Source organism: Hypanus sabinus, chromosome 6, assembly GCF_030144855.1.
Source record: "Hypanus sabinus isolate sHypSab1 chromosome 6, sHypSab1.hap1, whole genome shotgun sequence".
Classification (NCBI taxonomy): domain Eukaryota; kingdom Metazoa; phylum Chordata; class Chondrichthyes; order Myliobatiformes; family Dasyatidae; genus Hypanus; species Hypanus sabinus.
Window position 1 is genome coordinate 163,766,938 of NC_082711.1, and position 21,352 is coordinate 163,788,289.

General features: G+C 40.5%; 2 protein-coding genes across 3 annotated transcripts in view; both read right to left on the reverse strand.

Moving 5' to 3' along the window:
• gosr1 (golgi SNAP receptor complex member 1) overlaps positions 1–13,184 on the reverse strand; it is a 109,960-nt gene extending 96,776 nt beyond the window's left edge. For both annotated transcript variants that reach the window (XM_059973347.1, XM_059973346.1), the window contains exon 1: positions 13,105–13,184. In XM_059973347.1, coding sequence (XP_059829330.1) covers positions 13,105–13,135 — 31 coding nt within the window. In that variant the 5' untranslated portion in view covers positions 13,136–13,184. The remainder of the gene's footprint in view (positions 1–13,104) is intronic.
• A 3,480-nt stretch (positions 13,185–16,664) lies between these two features.
• LOC132396034 (carboxypeptidase D-like) overlaps positions 16,665–21,352 on the reverse strand; it is a 66,724-nt gene continuing 62,036 nt past the window's right edge. The window contains exon 21 of the mRNA XM_059973348.1: positions 16,665–20,581. Within this exon, the coding sequence (XP_059829331.1) occupies positions 20,355–20,581 (227 nt within the window). The 3' untranslated portion in view covers positions 16,665–20,354. The remainder of the gene's footprint in view (positions 20,582–21,352) is intronic.

Below are 21,352 nucleotides of genomic sequence, written 5' to 3' on the forward strand. Positions count from 1 at the left end.
TCAGGATAAAAGAGGGTCTGTGGGAACAGCCCCTCAGACGCACCAGAAGAAACGCTAGCGATCCCGTAATAGCGGAAGCCAGTGGGAGGAGGCCACGTGCGTTTGGTTCCATTTGCCCCGGAATCGGTGGCTTTTACCATGGAAAAACGGCTTTTAGCTAACAACGGGGAAACCAACTCCCCACGACTCGAAAGATTGGCATCATAAAAGAACTGGGCAAGTTTAACCCGCCTCTCTCTCAACCCCAAAACGCTGCAGCTTGAACGAACTAACAGTGACTTTTATATTTCCATCGGACAATACATTATCCCCTAGACAACAATAGAGCTATTTCTTATTGATTATTATTATACCTGCGCTTTTAGATTTAGTATTGATGACGTATATTACCTGTATGTTTGCATTGATCTTATTTTTGTGTATCTTTATCAATAAATACTGTTAAAAATAGTACCATCAGACTTCAACGGACCTCGCTATCTTTGCTGGTAAGTGACCCAGTTACGAGGTACGTAACATCAGAAACCTTGATTTGCATCTAATACTGAAAAGTATTTTGCATTAGGCATGCGGGAGACAACTTCTTCAACCGTGAGCTGCGGATAGTGCTCTCTTTTGATGGCTCGGTTGAGATCTTGTGGATCCATGCAAATCCTAATCTTTTTCTCTGTGACCACTGTCACCATACCATTCACCTAGTCGGTCAGTTCTATTTCTCCCGTTATGACTTCCATCTGTTCCATTCTGTGTAGCTCCTCCACTACTCGATCCCTGAGAGCTACTGGAACCTTCCTCGGAGCATGCATGACTGGTGCAACAGTTGAATCAATCTGGATATGGTGTTTCCCTGGTAAAAATCTTAGTCCAAAAAACAAGTCAGCAAAGTCTTTGAGAAAGTCATTTTCTTTCTCAACACCATAGATTTGCTTCACCAGGCCTAGCTCTATGCATGCTGCTCTGCCTAGTATTGCCAAAACATGCTGTTGCACAATCTCACACTCTATCTTATGTTTCTGTCCTTTATACACACAGGTGAGTGTTTTCTTTCCCAATGATGCTGTCTTGTGGCCAAAATATCCAACAAGCTTGCAGGTGGATTTTCCAAGTTTTCCTCTGATGTCCAGTGAGTTGAATGTTTCTGCTGACATTACATTGCACTTCACCCCAGTGTCGAGCTTAAATGTCACATTCCTCCTGTTTATTATCAGATCTTGAGTCCATTCATCTTCAACATCCATCTCTGCATTATCAATATTCTTGATGCTTACTTCCTGTTTCATTTGAATTGTGCCAATGAACATGTCACTGTTGCACTCACTCTGTTCCACAGCATGCATTATCCTTGCTTGCTCCTGCGATTTGCACATCTTTGCAAAGTGATTTTTCTTTCTGCATAATTTGCATGTCTTACCAAAGGCTGGACATTTTCTGTATCCATGTTTATAACCACATCCGTTGCAGTTAACTTCCTTTTGATTATCCTGTGGAGCTGGCTTTGTCCTACTCTTGTCAGTTTTCACAGCTTTTATTTTGTATACTTCAGTCTCTTCATTAAGCATTTTAAACTGACTTGACGTGATCTCGCTAGCACGGCACAATGTAAACTCCGCCTCTCTCAACAGCCTGCCTCTCACATGATCATCTTGTATGCCGCATACAATCCTGTCGCGTATTAAAGAATCATGCAGTTGTCCGAACTCACAGATGTTTGGCTTGTTCTTCAAATCTGTTACGTAGGCGGCTACAGTCTCTGTTGGTCCTTGAGCCCTCGTAAAAAATGTGTCGAATGTACGGTAGGTTTTTTCTCAGTTCGCAGTAATCTTGAAACTTTTTCTTCAACACTTCAATTTTATCTCGCTCACCCTCTTGGAAGACAAAACGTGTTGCAAACCTTTATTGCCTCTGCTCCAGCCACAAGCAGAAACATAGCATATTGCACTTTCTCCGTCTTGTCATCTACGTCACTAGCGGTGCAAAACAGCTCAAACTGCTGGAGCCATACCTTCCAATTCTCAGCAATATTACCTCTTAGACATAAACTCAACGGTGGCTGTAACTGTGACATCTTTTTATGTGTCTTCTCTTCCTTTCCTTTTCGCTTTCTTCTGACACCATGTAGCGTTAATGTGACTTGGACACCGCAGTATTAAACACACATGTTTATTCACCAGACTTCCATTTTACAAAACCCCGCGTTCTGACGTCATACACACTCTGACCTACGAATACTCACATAATACATTACAACCTGCACGTTAATGCAAATACCTAAACAACCAATCATATTACAGCAACTCGATAGATAACTACATGGAAACATGCTCAAGAGTTTCCATTGCGGTTCAGACCAAACACCAGAATGGAGAAGAAATATCATCTAAGTGACTCTGAAAATAGAATGATTGCTGGTGCCAGAAAGGGTGGTTTGTGTATCTCAGAAACTGCTGATCTCCTAGGATTTTCATGCACAACAGTCTCCAGAGTTTTCAGAGAATGGTGTGAAAAACAAAAACAAAGCATCCCGTGAGTGGCAGTTCTGTGGGAGAAAATACCTTGTTAATGAGAGAGGTCTGAGGAGAATGGTGTTATGTACCCATGGGTATCTTGTACCTGTCACGTGACCACGATGTAATTGAAGCTATGCTGGACATGAGGTAATGGTCTTGTGACGGTGGAGTGACGTCATTTTCCCAACAGTGAGAGGTCATGTGATAGTTCTTTTTCAATAGGGTATAAAAGGAGGACCCCTCCCTGTGGGGGAAGTCCGTGGTTGAATTCGCCAGACACTCCCGCTTCGCTGCATATTTTGATGTTATGACGCAGTTTCTTTTAAAAGTGGAGTTTTACTTTCTGTCTTAAGTCTCAAAGGTTATTGCCGGCAGTTTTGCTACAATACTGCCAGTTCAGCAGTGGAGAGTAAAGATTCATCAAAGTTCGGAAATCCTGAAGGATTGGGAAAGTTGGTGTTGATGGTGAAACCGGTATGACCTTATTTAATCTTTGTACAAGGAATTAGTAACCTGCAAGCCGAGATAACTCCTGCTAAAGGGGGCAGAAAGAGTTGGATGCAGAGTTTCACCAAGGAAAGGTCAGTGCCTTTAAGAGGTTTCATTTTCTTCATTGTAAATCCTTTGATCCAAGCATACTTCGAGAGGGATCAGCAGTAACGCCACGAAGGAGAACTTAAATTATTTCAAGGAAAGTCTCTACCAAGCGACTGTGTAAATTTCAGACTTCCGCATTACTACTTCTAAGAACTGTTTTTGCATTATCACTTTAAGAACTGTTTTTGCATTCTCGCTTTAAGGACTATTCCAGCTGCTGCACAGCAGCCGACTTCCGGTTAAGTTAGTCGTTTGTTTACTTTTGGGTTTTTTTTTAAAGCAGTGTTTAATAAATGTTTTATTTGTTATAAAATCCTGTCTCAATCATATATTCATTGTTGCTCGATTGTAACAATGGCCAGACTGGCTCAAGCTGACAGGAAGGCGACAGTAACTCAATAACCATGCTTTACAACAGTCGTGTGCAGAGAGAATCTCTGAACACTCAACATACCAAAGCTACAGCAGCAGAAGACCACAAACATGCTCTCAGTGGCCACTTTATCAGGTACAAGAAGTACCTAATACTTCTAATATTGGCTACTGAGTGTACATGCAATATCCTTGTACTGCAACCCATAACACTTGCTATCTGTTTTAATTAGCACTAAGTATAACTGGCAAAAGATATGGTGGCCTTGGGAGGAGAAAAAGCACAAGTTTTGACAACTTTACTTGAGGGGCACTGCCCATTTAAAAATTAATTCAGCCTAATGAAAACTACCCATCACACTGATATAATTAACAATAGATCTCAATATTCCTGTGAAATACCACTGCATATTCAAAAGCAATCCACAGGATGTAAACAGAAAAATAAAATGTAACTTTTGGCCTCCTGAGATGACAATTTAGCAAAAGTGCATGCTCAGCAAGTTGGTCGTTGGAAAATTAAAGTAGTATTATTGTTCTGGGGAGACATTTAGTGCTCTATGGACATCAGAATTAGTATCAAGTTTATCACAGACGTCATGAAATTTACTGTTCTGCAGCAGCAGTGGAGTCCAATACATAAAAAATACTAAAGTTACAATAAGAAATATGAGAAAATAAATAAGCAGTGCCAATAGAGAGCAAAGAGTGAGATAGCGTTCACTGTCCATTCAGAGATCTGATGGTGGAGGGGAAGAACCTATTCCTAAAACAGTAAGTGGGTGTCTCCAGACTCCTGTACCTCCTCCTCGATGGTAGCATGTCTGGATGGTAAAAGTCCTTTATGATGGATGCCATCTTCTTGAGGCTTATGTTCTCGTTGGAGGGGAGGCGAGTGTCCATCATGTCATCTTAGCAATTTCTTGCTGGGAGGATGGCCTCTTACAGAAACCAAATAAGAATGAACCCATCTGTGAGCCCTACAAATCTTATGAGACAAATCTTCAAAGGGCCTACCTACAGACAGATTGATGGAAGACTTGAAAAAGTTAAGATTTCTTTCCTTTGCTCTTTCCCTCTCCCACCGAATTAGAACCAATTTGATAATCAGGTAATACACGCAAAATGCTGGAGGAACTCAGCAGGCCAGGCAACTTCTATGGAAAAGAGTACAGTTGACATTTCTGGCTGAAACCTTTCGACAGGACTAACAAAGTACTTCAAAATGGGGAGACTTCTCAGAATGGCAAGGCTATTACAGTGATTTCTATTCTGCTTCACTTTCAATATTAACTTGTTATACGCCCACCAGAGATGTTGGGTAGGGGGTTGGGTGGGTACAAGAAGTTAATATTGAATGAGTGCTCTCACTTGGACTGAAAGGGGAACAGAAATCTTGTTTCAACCAACATACGGGGTGCGAAGCCCCGTATAATGGAGCTATTCAGTAAGCATGAGCTCTACATTCGGAGTGTTGGCTTTGGACTGGCCATCCATGTGGATAATGGCAAAGGAGCAGAGTGGCAGATGTTCTGGCATCTGTGTCACAGCATGATTGGTCTTACAGCAGGTCTACACAACTCCAAAATATTAGTCATGGCCAGCATGATCCAGCCTGTTCAATCTAGTCTTACACATTGACAATTTTTTCTTACATAATTAACCATATTAACTGTATAACTTGTGATGTTCCAAAATAAACAGATTTTCAAGCTTTTTTCCTCCAAGCTGTTTTCTCACTGGGAATCTTAGATATGGTTGAAAAACATTATTAATCCCCTTTGGTGTGTATAACATGACCATCCTAGGAGGATGTACTTGCATTTCCTATTAATCACCTTCCCTGTGTCTCTACCTCTGTTCTCCTGTTTGATTTGATGTTGGAAACCACAAAATTTTCTTGGACTGGTTCTATCAGCCTATACTACTATCATGGAAAATGGCAATTTGCTCTCAAATGCTTGAATGCTCAACCTAAGATTAGTTGGGCCACAGTCTTCAGTCTAGGTAATTTCAAGAACCCTATTCTTGTCAACAAGTCTACAGGCCATAGCTGGTCCTAAATCTCAGTTTTTTCTCAGATAGGTGATCCATGGTAGAATGTACGCTAACAACCACTTCCTAAACTTCACTGTCATTTTTTATTTTTATTTTATTGAGATACAGCGTGGAATAAGCCATTCCAACCCTTCGATCCTCGCTGCCCAGCAATATTTGATTTAATTCTAGCCTAATCATGGGATGATTTATAATGACTAATTAACCTACCAACCAGTACATCTTTGGATCGTGGAAAGAAACTGGAGTGTCCAGAGGAAACCCAGTCACGGGGAGGAAATACAAACTCCTTGCAGGGAACAGTGGGAAATGTCATTTACTATCGTCATGCCTGCACAATGGTAAACTTCTGTCTATTCCCCAAACCTGGTTTCTTCTCAGTTAATAATACCTGCAATAGATTATTTATTGTGCCCTTTGTCAACACATCTGGGAAGTTAATTTCTTCTCCAAGCATCCACTTTCAGTCTATTCTTTTGTCAGCCCTCATCTCCCCATGTTACAAGCAATCGAGTTGTGAGGTTCTTTCTGTCTATAATTTCCATCAATCCCTCTCTAGTCTCTATGATACTCAAAATCTGGTAGTTACATACATAAACCCAGCAAACCCATTTAATTTCCCTTCCAGCATTAACCATAATGGTTAGAATTCACATCAATGATAACATACAAGTGCCTTATTATATGTAGAAATAAATGGAAAAAGAGATAGCATAAATGAAATGATTAAATATACAGTGCCTTGTAAAAGAATTCAGCTCCAACCTTTTGTTTACATAATGAGTATTACAACCAGGGATTTTGATCAATTTAACTGAAATATTTTAATTTTATGAATCACAATCTCCTTTTTTCCCCCCACAGTAGAGTTCAGAAACATGGAAAATTGTACACTGTGAAAGACTAAAAAATTAAAAACAAAGAAGTCAGCAATCAAAAGTATTCATCCCCCTTTGCTCAGCACTTATTTGAACCACTCCTCACAGTTATTAAAGCCAGTAGTCTTTTTGGATAAGTCTTCAGAGCTTTGTGATAGATCGAGATTTGCCCATTGAGGCCAAGGTCTTGAAGCTTAATGATTAGTTTTGATAGTATTGTATACTGAGCTGTAGTCAATAAAGAGCATCCTGACGTTTTCATGCCTCTGTCCAGATGTTCCAGGGTTGAGTGAAGAGCCAATGAAATGGCATCTGCTGTGGACCTGTTGTGCTGGTAGGCAAATTGGAGCAGATCCAAGTCGCTTCACAGGCAGAAGTTGAAATGTTTTATCACCCATCTCTCAAAACACTTCAATACTGTGGATGTAAGTGCTACTGGTCAATAGACATTAAGATAGGTTACAACGTTCTTCTTAGGCACCGGTATAATTGAAGCAGGTGGGTACCTCAGACTGCCAAAGTGAGAGCTTAAAGATCTCAGTGACCATTCCAGCCAGTTGATCAGCACATCTTTAGTGCTGAACCAGGTTCCCCATCTGGGCTGGATGCTTTCCGTGGGTTCAACCTCCTGCAAGATGCTCTCACATCAGCCTCAGAGACAGAAATCACAGGGTCATCAGGAGCTGTGGGAGTTGTGATGGTTCCTCCAAGTTTTGACGGTCAAAACGAGCATAGAAGGCATTGAGCTCATATGAAAACGAAGCCCTGTTGTCACCTATGCCACTTGATTTCATTATGTATGAAGTGATAGCATTCAAGCCCTGCCTCAGCTATTGAGAGTCCTTCATTGATTCAAGTTTAGTCTGGAACTGCCTTTTCGCCCATGAAGTGTCTTTCCAGAGAGCATACCCGGACCTCTTGTAACTTCCCTTGTCGCCAGACTTGAATGTCTCTGATCTGGCTCCCAGCAGATTGTGAATCTCATTGGTCATCTAGGGCTTCTGGTTGGGGAAGACTCTGAATGATTTTGTGAGGACACACTCATCTGAGACTGTTTTCATAAAGTCTGTGACAACCATGGTGTGAGTATTCATTCAGATCCACAGATGAATCCTTGAACATAGCCCAGTCCACCAACTCAAAACAATCTTGGAGGCGCTCCTCTGCCTCACATGACCACCTCTTTGTTGTCCCTATCTCCAGAGCCTTGCTCTTTAGCCTCTGCCTTTATGATCAGGTTTATGATTAGGCATTCCTTATCTTCGTATAGCAGTGGTCAAGTGTGTTGGGACCTCTGGTGCTACAAGTTATATGGCAATGGTAAATGGGTGGCGATTTCTTCAAACAAACCTGATTGAAATCGTCAACTATGATTTGAAATGTGCCAGGGTGGACTGTTTCTTGTTTGGTGATGGCATCATGTAGTATCTCAAGCACTTGATTATAGTCAGGCACTGGTGGTATGTACACTGCCGTCAGGATCATGGAGGAGAACTCTCTTTTTAAATAGAATGGTCACCATTTGATCATTAGGTGTTCAAGTCTGGAACATAAGAGGGACAAAACCACCCCAGTGGAGCACCACAGAGAGTTTATCATGAAACACACACCTCCACTTTTTGCCTTTTCTGAATCAGCAGTCAGTCCATCCTATGTATCGAGAAGCCTTCGGATATGATTGCTGTATCTGGCATACTCGGAGTAAGCCACATCTCGATAAAACACATAACATAATATATTCCTCATTTTCCTACGATACAGCACCCTTGCCCTTATTCTCCAGCAAAGGCATATTTGCTAACACGATCCTGGGTAAAAGAGGCCTCATCCCTCTGTGTTTCGGCCTGGTTTGGAGTCCACCCATCTCCTGCCTCACTTCCAGCCATCTTCGCTTAAAGATGCTGTACCTGCTTGTTTGAGAGTTGAGTCCAATGAGCTTTTCAGAAGGTTATGTATTCTATAGTTCATTAGGCGGTTCAAAATTAAGTTGCTTAAAGGAAATTACATGCTGCAGATTGCAGTGAGAGTAATTCAAAAGAGGTATGTTCAAAAGTTTTGTACGTAGCCTGTACGACCCTGCCGTGATTCACTGGTACCATCTGGGTATCTGCATCAATCAAGCTGAAAGGAAATACTGCATTCCTTGAAGTGAGAGTATATACAAACACAAGAGATTCTGCAGATGCTGCAAATTTTGGGCAACATACACAAAACGTTGGAGGAACTCAGCAAGTCAGGCAGCATCTATGGTGGGGAATAGATGACATTTCAGGCCAAGACCCTTCAGCAGAGCATATCCTCTATGCTTTCAGGGAGAGAGTTCCAGTATTTTGACCCAGTGACAGTGAAGGGACAATAGATATCCAAATCAAGAGGGCAGCTTCCAGGTGACGGTTTTCCCAGACTTTTGCTGTGATTGTCTTTCTAACTAGTAGAGGTCATGGGCTTGGAAAATGCTGTCTAGACTCAGAGTTGGATGAACATATCAGACCATATCCTCCTCTACTGTCCTGACGAGGCCACACTCAGGTTGGAGGAGCAACACCTTATATTCTGTCTGGGTAGCCTCTAAACAAATGGCATGAACATCGATTTCTCAAACTTACTCTAATGCCCCCCCTGTCCCTCTCCTTCACATTCCTCATTCCCCTTTCCCTCTCTCACCTTATCTTTTTACCTGCCTATCACCTCCCTCTGGTGCTCTTCCTCCTTTTCTTTCTTCCATGGCCTTCTGTCCTCTCCTATCAGATTTGCCCTGTATTTACAGTTTTGGGGGTTTGAATGTCCTGATTTATATTCTCTATATTGTGTTGTGGTTGGTCTGGAGTTCTTTTTGTTGTGGGGCTTGGGGAGGATACTAACTTTACATGACTTCAATTTGGGTGCTTTCTCAATTATCTTTTTTGTATTATATATTATTATTGTATGTTTATTTTTGCACTGTATTAATTTTTTAAATTTTGGTTTGGGGCTTTTTCTTATCTGTAGTGTTGTAGAAAATGCATTAAAAAACCAATAAAAAAAAAGATTTGCCCTTCTCCAGCTCTGTACCTCTTTAACTTCCCAGGTCTTTACTTCACCATCCCAACCCCCTACCCCCGGTTTCACCTATCAGCTTGTGGTTCTTCCTCTTCTCCCCTCACCTTCTTACTCTGATTCATCCTTTTTTCTCCAGTCCCGATGAAAGATTTTGGCCCAAAACATACACTGCACTCTTCTCATTGATGTTGCCGGGCTTGTTGATTCCTCCAGCATTTTGTGTGTTGTTTGGCTTTCCAGCATCTGCAGATTTTCTCTAGTTTGTCATCAACTCAGAGTGCTCGTTGCTGACTATTCCTTTCTTGCTACTTTGATGAGTCCTCCGGTCGCAAAGCCAGGACAACAGTATCCATCCTACCCTATTATAAGACCATAAGACATAGGAGCAGAATTAGGCAATTCAGCCCATTGAATCCGCTCTGCCATTCCATCATAGCCAAATTATTAACCCTTTCACCTCCATTCTCCTGCCTTCCCCAACAAATCAAGAACCTACCAAGCTCCGCTTTAAATACACTGAATGACCTCACCTTCACAGTCCTCCATGGCAATGAATTCCACAGATTCACCACCCTCTGGCTGAAGAAATTCCTCATCTGTTCTAGATAGACACTCCTCTATTCTGAGGCTGTGCCCTCTGGTCACAGACTCACCCGCTATAGGAACCATCTCTCCACATCCACTGAACTACGCTTATCAATAATTGATAGAGTTCAATGAGATCCCTCATTTTTCTAAATTCCAGCAAGTACAAGCCCAGAACCATCGAATGCGCCTCACCCATTAACCCTTTGATTCCCAGAATCATTTGCACGAACTTCCGCTGGACCCTCTCCAATGCCAGCACATCTTTTCTTAGATAAGGAATCCAAATCTGCTCACAATACTCCAAATGTCGTTTGACCAGTGCCTCATAAAGCCTCAGCATCACATCCTTGCTTTTATATTCTAGACCTCTCAAAATGAATGCTAACATTCCATTTGCCTTCCGTATCATTGACTCATCCTGCAAGCTAACTTTTAGGGAATTCTGCACAAGGACTGACAAGTGCCTCTGTACCACTGTTTTTTTTGAATTTTCTTCCCATTTAGAAAATAGTCTATGCCTTTATTCCTTCATCTGAAGTGTATGACCATCGACTGAGCTACCCTACATTCCATCTGACAATACTTTACCTATTTTCCCAATCTGTGTGTCCACCTACAGATTCCCTGCTTCAACATTACCTACCACCACCTATCTTTGTATTGTTTGCAAAAATGGACACAAAGCCATCAATTCCATCATCCAAATACTAGACATATATTGTGGAAAGAAGCGGCCCCAATACTAACCCCTGTGGAACATCACTAGTCATTGGCAGCCAACCAGAATAGACTCTCTTTATTCCGATTCTTTGCCTCCTGCCAGTCAATCTTCTATCCATGCTAGTATTCTTCCTGTAATACCATGAGTGCTTATCTTGTTAAGAAGTATCATGTGTCAAAGACCTGCTGAAAATTCAACTAAACTTCATAAGCTTCACCTTCACATATAGTGCCTGTTATTTTCTCAAAGAATTCCAATAAATTTGTCTGGCAAGATTTCTCTTTCAAGAAGCCATGGTGAGTTTGGCCTACTTAATCATGCATCTTCAAGTATTCTGAAACCTCATCCTTAATAACGTACTTCAACATTTTCCCAACCACTGACGTCAGAGTAACTGGCCTATAACTTAATTTCTATTGGTCCTGTTCATTACTACTATGTGATTGCGAATCGTAGTCCAACTTCTTTCTTGTGGATCAAATAAAGTTGATGAAACATTGAGAATTGTGTTTTAGTGCACTGAGATAAAGTTTTTATGAATACATCAAAAGTGCTTAAAACTAAGCAAACAAAATAGCTGAAATGCTCCAAGACAAATGCCAAAATTCCCTGAGAAACAGATCTATGTGTACAAAAGGAGCCAACACAACACTGCCAAAGGAGAAGCAATACTCCTATTTCCCAGCTCCATAGACTCATAGGTCATGATTCTTCAGGTTACAACAGTATCCATCCTACCCTATTATAAGACTGTAAGAAACGATACGAAACCAATTTCTGTATCCACCACTCTTTCACCATTTGAGCTTCAAACCCCAACTAATCTATGTGTGAAAATATACTTGCTTAACACCTCTGATTACAAGGGACATATCTAGATTTAACCCTTAACTCCACCATGAGCAGTTGCAACCCTAGCTACAAAAGGAAAAGGGTTGGGCAGGAGGATAGCAACTCCATTCCGTATAAAACACAGGGCTACAGAAGCTCCAAAGATCTCATCTTCAAAGATGGACCACATCTGGGGATAACTTGAAAGACTGAACCAGGACAGAGGACTCTGGTGAGCTGCTGTCAATGGTCTATGCCCCAGTAACTGTTCCGGTCTTAAAGAAAACATTTGTCAAGTAAAAAGTGTCCTCCTTGTTTGCCCCAGGGGCTTCTCAATTTTATACATCTCAATTAAATCTGTGTCTGTTCCCTACCCCCCCCCCCCAATAACAACCAGAACTTTACCTACCTCTTATGATGACTACAGCCCTGGCAATATCCTTGTCAATTTCCTCTTTAATGCTAATATATTCTTTTGTAGTGTAGCACAAAAAGTTGACACGCCGTGTTTCAACAATACACTGAGGCAATTCAAGCCCTACTTCTGATCTCAGACAGATCATCCTGGCTGCCATCACTCATTCAGATGCTATTAGATAGGTGCAAAAGCTCCACGTCACAAATTCTAAAAGAGTACAGGGGAGCTCTTGCCTACAGCCAAAATCGATCCCTCGGCCAAATAAATTACTCGATCACTGACCCGTCGCTACTCACGTAATCTCACTAGGCACAAATTAACAGTCACCGTTTTCAGTCTTGCAACACTTCATCAGCAATCCCTTGGCTACAAAACCTTATCACACTTCTCAAAAATTTTAATACTATAAAAACGAAAGTTTCGTTATCTAAATCTTACTGACAACATTGTTCTTTTACAGCCAATAACAGAAAATGAACAATTACGCTTAATGAATACAAAACTGTCAGAAATTTGTATTTTTAAGGATGGAGTGCAGATGCTTAACATCAGTCCAACATTCTGTTGGAGGAACTCGTGAGTCGAGTAGCATCTGTGGGAGGAAAGGGATTGTCGACGTTTGCTCTAACAAATTGTTTGTTACTCCAGCATTTATAGTTTCTTTATCGGCTCAGCATCAGTCCAGATGTATTTAAACTTCTCACGTGTATTTAACTGTAGAAGTTACACGTCTACCTACAGGGTGGCGGCGAGTCCAGAGATCGTGGACCCTGGGGTGACAGGGCGATGTGAGTCTCTCCCTCTCTCCAGCTCCAGCCACTCAAGCAGCTGCCGGCAGGGAGGAGGGTGACGGAAGAGACAGTGATCGGGAAAGGAGCAGGTCCCCACCTGCAAGCCCGGAGCTCGCTCCCGCCACGCTCACCCAGGACCGGGCCCTGTTCGAGGCCAGCGACGTGTCCACCTTTCCCGTCTGCTCGGCTACACCGGGAGGCGGGCTGCGACGGGGGAGTGGTCAGCGGGGCAGGTGTGTGGACAGAGTCGCGGCCGCAGGTGTCAGGATCAGTCCCCATTTACCTCTCTCAGCCCCTCACTTACCCTCCCAGTAGTTACTACTCGCCGCCGCCATCTCTGTTGTCCAACGTCACCCGCCTGGATCCTCAGCATCTACATTTCCGAGAGAGGGGGGAGGACCAGAACAAAAAAGAACAATCAACCACGCAGACTCAAATAACTACTCAAGCAAAACAACCATACTAATGTTATATTTAATATTTAGTTATATTCTCTTTTTCTCTGCTTCTTGTTATTTAGCCTGATCTTATAAAAAACGTTGATGACTTTCAGTCCCCTCTGACTAGTATGGCACAGTCTACATATTTAAAGGGACCGCTCAGGAATTGACGTTTGCGCATGCGCGTCGGTAAAGTAGTTGGGGTTTTTGGAGAGCGGGATTCGGCTGCTTCTTTCGAATCTGAAGCAGGTGATCTACCATTGAAGTTCCGGTTAACAGCATTGCAGGAAATGGTGTAAGGTTTACTGATGTATGGTTATGCAATTTTATATAAACTTTCGGGCCATCTGGCCGAGAGGTTAAACTTGATTCGCTCTGCACTTGCTAAGAGTGACGTGTTAAGTGTTTTCTCGCTTGTTTTAGCGTCCACAGTGTACGTCTTACAGGCAGAGGGGTCGTATCAGAAAATAATAATGCATTTTGGAATGGCCTACAAATGTTGGTTTTGGAGAAAAGGTTTAATTCTTAGAATTCATCTAAGACAGAATCTATAGGTTGGTCATTCGTGTAGATGTTGTACAGCAGCGGTGCGAGCACACTTCCCTGAGGAAGACCATTCTTCCGAATACGCTGCGCTTCCCGCCTAGCTCAACAGAGAACCGGCGATGCTGAAGCTCTTTTGTCATCTTTAGGATCTTGCAGAGGAGACATCAATGGTTCACTGTATCGTAAGCTGCTGACAAGTCTACAAAAACAGCACCTCTTATCGTCGCTCCCCCTGAAATAAGGAGGGTAGCCGACAAGAATGAACGACTCCGTCAAACATCAGAGAGGCGCCTTCTACATAGTCATTCACCTACACCCAGCCACCTAAAGTCAAGGAAGAGCTTCATGAACAGTTTTGTTCCATTACAATCAACCCCATCCGAAGCCCGCATCGCCTTGTGGAAAGACTGGCTCGCCAGTTTCAAACAACCCCCAACAATGGAAATTTCACCGGATGAAATTCCCCCAGGAGCTAACGGCAACTGGGCATCCTGGAAGCGCCTGAACAGTACTTAGGACTGGTGTAGGTCGTTCAAAGGTGTCACTAAGCAAATGGGGATATACAACTTGTGAATGTGGAACTGAGCCACAAACTATGCAACATCTCCTGAAATGCCCATCGCTAGAGGAACCCCGTTGATCTTGCCGAATTCAACAACAAGGCACAAAAATGTGTCGAGTTTTGGCTGGGCCATGTATAGACTGTCCGTGGACACGATAAGATCTAAGAGTTGTTTATGGTAAAGGGCAAAATAGACCAATAATCTTTTACCAACTGTTTTTGTTCCACCCTCTCCACCGACATAAATGGTTTTAGTTGTAGAAGAAAAACTTGGTCGATTTTATCATTGCAATTAATATTTGATTTATTTCAAAACAATTTTTAAGGTTGCAATAGCTCTTCGGTGCACCTAAATGATTGTCAATTGTCCTAATTTTAAAATCTAAAATTCTGATGTCTAAAACGGTTTTACTTGATTCAGGATAAACATTCCCTGAGTACCCTCCAATTTCCGCATAACTTAAAACACGTTGGTGTTTTATTCTTCTATCCCGAAATGTCCAGTGCGTTTCTCTGCCCACCGATGCTGGTTGATTTGTCCAACGCTTCGAACGTTCTCTGTGCATATTTGCGGGGAGCACGTGCCTGATCTGAATTTTATTGCTTATTTGCATTACAATTGTATTTTTATAATAAACAAAATATGCTCGCATCATGTAACAATGAGAATCAAACTTTAGTGCTTGACTTTCTTCTGAGAAACTTTCTAAAAGTACAACTTGACTGTACTTTGTTTGCATCTTCCTCAATAAAAATACTATTATTTTCCTTCGCTACAGTCTATAGGGTGGCGAATCTTTTTGAGAGCGTGCGCCCAGTATAAGCTTCAACAAGCCGGATGTAAAATACGTCATCGTTTGCGTAGCAAAAATCCCACTGAATAAAGTCCCTTTCTAGCTAGTCCTCCTCCCCCCCCCCCACCGTGATAAAATTAGTGATACAACTCTCTCGCGTGCTAAAGGTAAATTAAAGATTATCATTAATTAATTAAAAACATCAAAAATGAACATTTTAAAGAAAAAAGACAAGCAATGCCGTTTATTTGCGTGTTCACTGTTTTGCTATTAAAGTATAACAGATTAAAATAAATGAAGCATTTAAGAAACAACACAAAATTATGAATCAGTTAAAGTTGGGAAAACATTTCAAAATAGCATCCTTATTGTCACAAAGCATAAGAAATGTGCATATGACATTCTAAGCTTTGCTGTGTAGTTATAAAAATCAAGGGAAATAAATGAGAGATTGTGCAGATGCTGGGAATTCAGAGCAACACGCACAAAATGCTGAAAGAACTCAGCAGGTCAGGCAGCATCCATGGAAATCAACAAACAGTTTACGTTTCCCGCCGACATCCTTCATCACGACTGGACAGGAAAGGGGTGGAGGGCAGAATAAAACAGTGGGCGTAAAATAACTAGCTAGAAGGTGTAAACATACTTTATTCTCAGCAAGACTGTTGCACCAATGACAACGTGATTTTTTTCTGCGACCCATGTACATAGAACTGGTTTCAATAGTTAATTCTAGTCCTATAGTTAGACTTGGCCAAGTTAGTAACCTAATTAATGACTCAGATGAATGTGCTGATGAATATACTGAAAAATGTTGCAATGGCAATATTAACAAACAGTTCAAAGGCTCAGGCATATAATTCTGGAATTTCAGAACGCCATTGTCTGGATTTTTATTAGATCCAGTTACTAGCCGGCAGATCTTTCATTTTTTCCCCTCAGTTCAGTTCAGAAGAGACTGGAGAAAGTTGTGGACGCAGCTACATACATTGACATTTGTTTAGGCTTCTCGCCAGTCAGTTTAATGGAAGATTCCACCTACCCATATATCTACTTACCTCTTCTCCCCGCCCCCGCCCCCAAAATAAGGCAGTAGATACAAAAGCGTGAAACCATGTACCATAAGGCTCAAGGACAGGTTCTATCCTGCTGTTATAAGACTATTGGACAGTTCCCTAGTAAGATAAAATTGACTCCACCTTGCACCTCATTGTCTACCTGCAAGCATTCTCTATAACACTTTATTCTGTAGTCTTGTTTTATCTTGTACTACCTCAGTTATGACCTGTTGTAATAAATTGACCTCTATGAATGACATGCAAGACAAGTTTTCACTATACCCCTGTACATGTGACAATAATAAACCAATTTCCCTTTGGGTTCCTGAAAATTCTCAACATTGGTTGAAAATGCAGAATGAAAGAAATAAGTATCTGACAACAATTGATAAGAAATCATGTTTCTTTAGCTAATTTTAACATGCACTTGTAGATCTAAATGGTTTTCAGTGCTGTGATTTAGCCCAGATTTTAAATATGATTTATTCCAATTTGTGTATTATCTTAAAATACATTGCAACCAAATTATTAACACAAATGATTAATAATGCTAGCATACAAGTTAATCTCATTACACAAATCTGATTGTTTGATCAGTATATAGTAATATAGGGATGACACTAAAATACTGTTAAATCATTAAATAATACCAAAGGCATCAGCGCCAATTCTGCTGATTTTGCTGCATTACTTCAAAGAACTTATGTTTGCATCAGAGGCCCAGATGAGATCTCTATTAACATTTCATTCAAAAGATAGCTACTCTCAAGCCCCACTGAATTAACAGTGAGACATTTCAACATTTTAGACATTTGTAGTATATTACACAGGAATGAAATAAACCTGGAGAACAAGCATGGACAGCAGTAACAAATTGTATAAACCAACTGATCTTCCCTTCCTAAAATTATACCAGTTGCGCTCCAAGCATACATTTTAAAAGGTTTATAGTAGTAATTATCTTCTTCAGGGTAGCTTCTGACACAAAACACTATGCATGAAAAAAATGTTTTGTTTACTTTAGCAATAAATCTCATTTTTTTTTCTCCACACAAATCAGAAACATTTAAGTTCAATTAACTGATTTAGGCACCCAACAACAACCTACATTATCAACTGTTTGGGCCCCAGTTTCATTTGTCAGTTGAACAAATTGTTTTCATATCTTTAATAATCATAGATTCTTCATCCACTTGCAAAATGCTATTTTGTAATTTAAAATACATCAAAATTATATTATCTGGTGTGTCCAGGGAGGGGTCACACTGCTGGTGAAGGGGCTTGTCGTGTCCGGTCTGGGGCAGTTCACTTACCTTTGGTCCCCACCAAAGATACTCAAGCTTTCACCAATGGCTCCAAGTGGCTGTTTGCATGCGACAGTGACACGAGCCAGTGCACCGCTTTGACAATGGAGTCAAACCAGGTGAGGGAGGCTGGAGGGTCTCATACCCCAGTGAGATAGCCTCATGCCTGTCCTTGCAAGCAAAGTTAGCTCCGGAGGACGGGGGTTGGGGTTGAGACATACAGTAAGATCCAAAGGCCAGGAAGGTGGTTTTGCAACACTCTGTGGATAGTGAAGGGCATGAGGAAGCACAGAAGTCGTCAAGGTTATCCACTGTAACCAAGGAAGTACCCAGTTGTGTAAACCACTTGTCGCACTGGACCCCGACTTCCAAGGCAGAGAGAGTGGAATTGCCCCTGTGCAACAGCTTTTCCGCTTTAAATTCTGAAAAAGATGCAAAGTTTGACATAGCAAACTGCATACATGTTTTGCACAAATTATATGCATATAACAGCAGAAACTGATCCCCTAGAAATTTAAAACTCAGTGGTACTTTGGTGTATTTAGTCACTGTAAAGCAGTAACTCTGATCACAGTTCCCTAACCAGTCAGAATAGGCAAGTTTTAAAGACAAAAATATATTTTATTTGTTATTTCAGTTTTGGAGATAGACTTCCCAACTGATGATCAGCACACTATAAGAATGATTAGAGAATACAAAATAAAAAAAGGAAGGGAATAAGAAACTACTCAAAATCAGGCTTGCTTCTTACTGAAATACAATGTTTCCATCTGGTTGCTTCTGACATACCCATCATAAAAGCTTATCTAAATATCACCATTGTTAAGACCATTAGGAACATAAGACATATGAGCAGAATTAAGCCGTTCAGCCCATTTAGCTGTACATAACACCATAACAGCCATAAATTATGCTCAATAAAGCATTTATTTTCTGATGCCAAACCCTTTCACTGATATCCAGTGACATTACCACAAAGTGAATGCAATATGAAAATTTTAAGGCATCACAGTATATAACCAAATTCACAATATTGACTAAAGTCCTGTGCAAAATCGGTACAAATTAATGACAATGACAACATTTTGAAGTCTTCTTCCAAAACAGAGCTGGAAAACATCAGGTACAGCAAAACATTTCCCATGAACTCACTGATATACAACTATGAATCTGGTGTTTTTGGCAATGCTGTATTTTCGGTGATCATATACTGTATTTAGGCAAATCAGGTGTACATTCAGTGACACACACTGAAAACATTCACACAGACGTACACACACATCTGTACAGAGTTCGTTATTCTATATTCCTTCACCAAAATTCAATAACCTCTACATTATACTTTAAAAATTTACACCCAGATTTCAGATTATAAAAGTTATGAAAAAAATATGCTTCAAACAGCATACAACAGGACAACAAGTTCTCATTTTGCTCTCCAGTTACCACTTTCATCATGATTGAGCTTAAGCAATTTCCCCAACTCAAACAGTACATCATAATTGTATTTTTATATTAAAAGGCCACCTTCAAAAATTGTGCCCATTTTCTCTATTAAAGGTTATAATTGAAAATGAGGGTGCTCTGATTGTAAAATAATCCAGTGTGCATCAAGAAATCAATCCAACAGCAATGTTAAAGACACTATTTCCAGAAATGATTCATTTGATTTGCTTTCCCTTTATCTAACACGTGCAACCTAACAGTTGTTTGCAACATGCACAAGATGCTGGAGGAACTCAGATCAGGCAGGATCTATGGAAATGAATAAACAGTCAATACTCTGAGATGAGACCATTCTTCAGACTCGAAAGGAAGGGGGAGGGGAAGGAGGACAGCTAGAAGTTAATAGGTGAAGCCAGGTAGTAGGAATGGTAAAGGGCTAGAGAGAAAAGAATTGATAGGAGAGGAGAATGTATCATAGAAGAAAGGAAAGAGGAGGAGAAGTTTGGCTTCCAAGTGTTTTCTCTGGATAAAAATGGAGTCTAAAAACAAATGCAAAGAATATAGCAAGCACTTCTGACCATTGATTGTTGACGTCTTCTTATATTCAGTTATGAATTACATTACTATAAGCAATGTTAGTTTGATGGGAGTGAATTACAAATGAATCGTATACAATTAGAGTGGAGCAAAAATGTAAATGTCCAAATCTTAAATTCTATTAACGTCAATTGGAAAAGAAGGCAAACACATACAGGAACGTTGCCTCCTTTACACTGTTGAAAACATTCATGCACAGCATTAAGCTGCAGTGCACTTTAGATTAAAATATGCTCAGCGTTTAAAAGTAGCATGTACTGTATAACCTGTATAAATTTTACAGCAAAATGCAAAATTTCACTTTGTCCCCACCCCTTTATTTTCAAAAATTTATTTGTACAAAATATAGTGGAGTCCCCAAACGTCACTGTGAATGGTTGGAGGTTTATAAAGTAGATTGTGCATTAATGCGCTTGTATTTTATATATAAAAGGAAAAAAATCTATCACACCTTTAACTATCGGCTGTCAGATTAAAATTGTTATGGTAGGCAGAGGCTCAGATGGTAGATATGGTGCAACAACATTCTTTATGTGGCTGACCTTCAACCATTTTAAACAAGCTAGCAGTCATATCAAGGTATGTGCAATTCTGAAGATGAATAAAAAAACAACTTGCATCATCTTGTAGCATCTACTTTTTCCAAAGGGACAACTAAGAATGTCAGAGAAATCACTTCAAGATTTCCACCCAGTGCCATGTGTGGTAGATCAGGCATATCCCCTTTTAAGGTAATGACGCATTAGTTGGTTTTACTTGGCAAAAAGATGAATATTACTATCAGACCAGCAGGGCTGGCTTGATACATTAATGTTTATTAACATACAGCGTGTCTTCATCACTATCAGTTTCATCCTGGAACTCGTTGCTGAGAAGAGATTTCTTTGAACCCATTGACATCATTCGGATCTCATCCTCATATTCATCTCGATGCTGCCTCAAACGATGAAAGCCATCCTTCTGGTGATTTGATTTGAATGAGCAAACACACCAAACAATACAGGCAGTCACAATTATTGCTGACAGAGCTGCACCTAAAATGTAGAAGTAAAAATTTTCCTTGGTTAACTTCGTTCTTAATTTGTAATGTAATATAATAAAATGTCAGAGTCTGTCATTTACATTCACTTGTAATAAATACTAACTGCTGTGGATATTCAAGTAGAAGCAATGTTCATGTATAAAAGGACCATCATTAATGATTACGCATTCATTGAATTACAACCATTTTAATCTAATACTAAGCTGAAACATTTCAAAGGTTCATTTTATTGTCAACATATGCATGGACGACTCTGATGTCTTCTCCAGATAGCTATGAAATACAGGAAAACCATGGAGTTGTTGTAAAGCCATCAACTTCCACCCCAACACCCTGCTTGTCGGAAAAAGTGATGACAGCATCAAACTCCCACTCCCTTCCTCACAAAAAAAACGATGACAACATTAAGTCCTCAACTGCGTGTCTCGCAAAAAAAAGTAACATTATCAACCCGATCCCCTTCCTCACAGAAAACAACAACCCCCTCACACATAAAAAACGAACGGATCGCCTATGCAGAAAGACAGTTGGACAGCTTGTGCAAGTTGCATTACATTTACGCTCCAAAATCTCTGTGATAAAGATTTGTTCTGCTAATTTGTTAACTTATAAGGGAATGCATGATCAAACAAAGTCAGTGCTATTTTAAAATATTTATGCTTAAGGTGAGGTGTAAAGGTTTATTAGACTTTAAGAGTGGGCTCTTCTTTGAATCTATGTAGTTTAAAATAATGAGATATGAACTTAAAACATAAGATTGTGA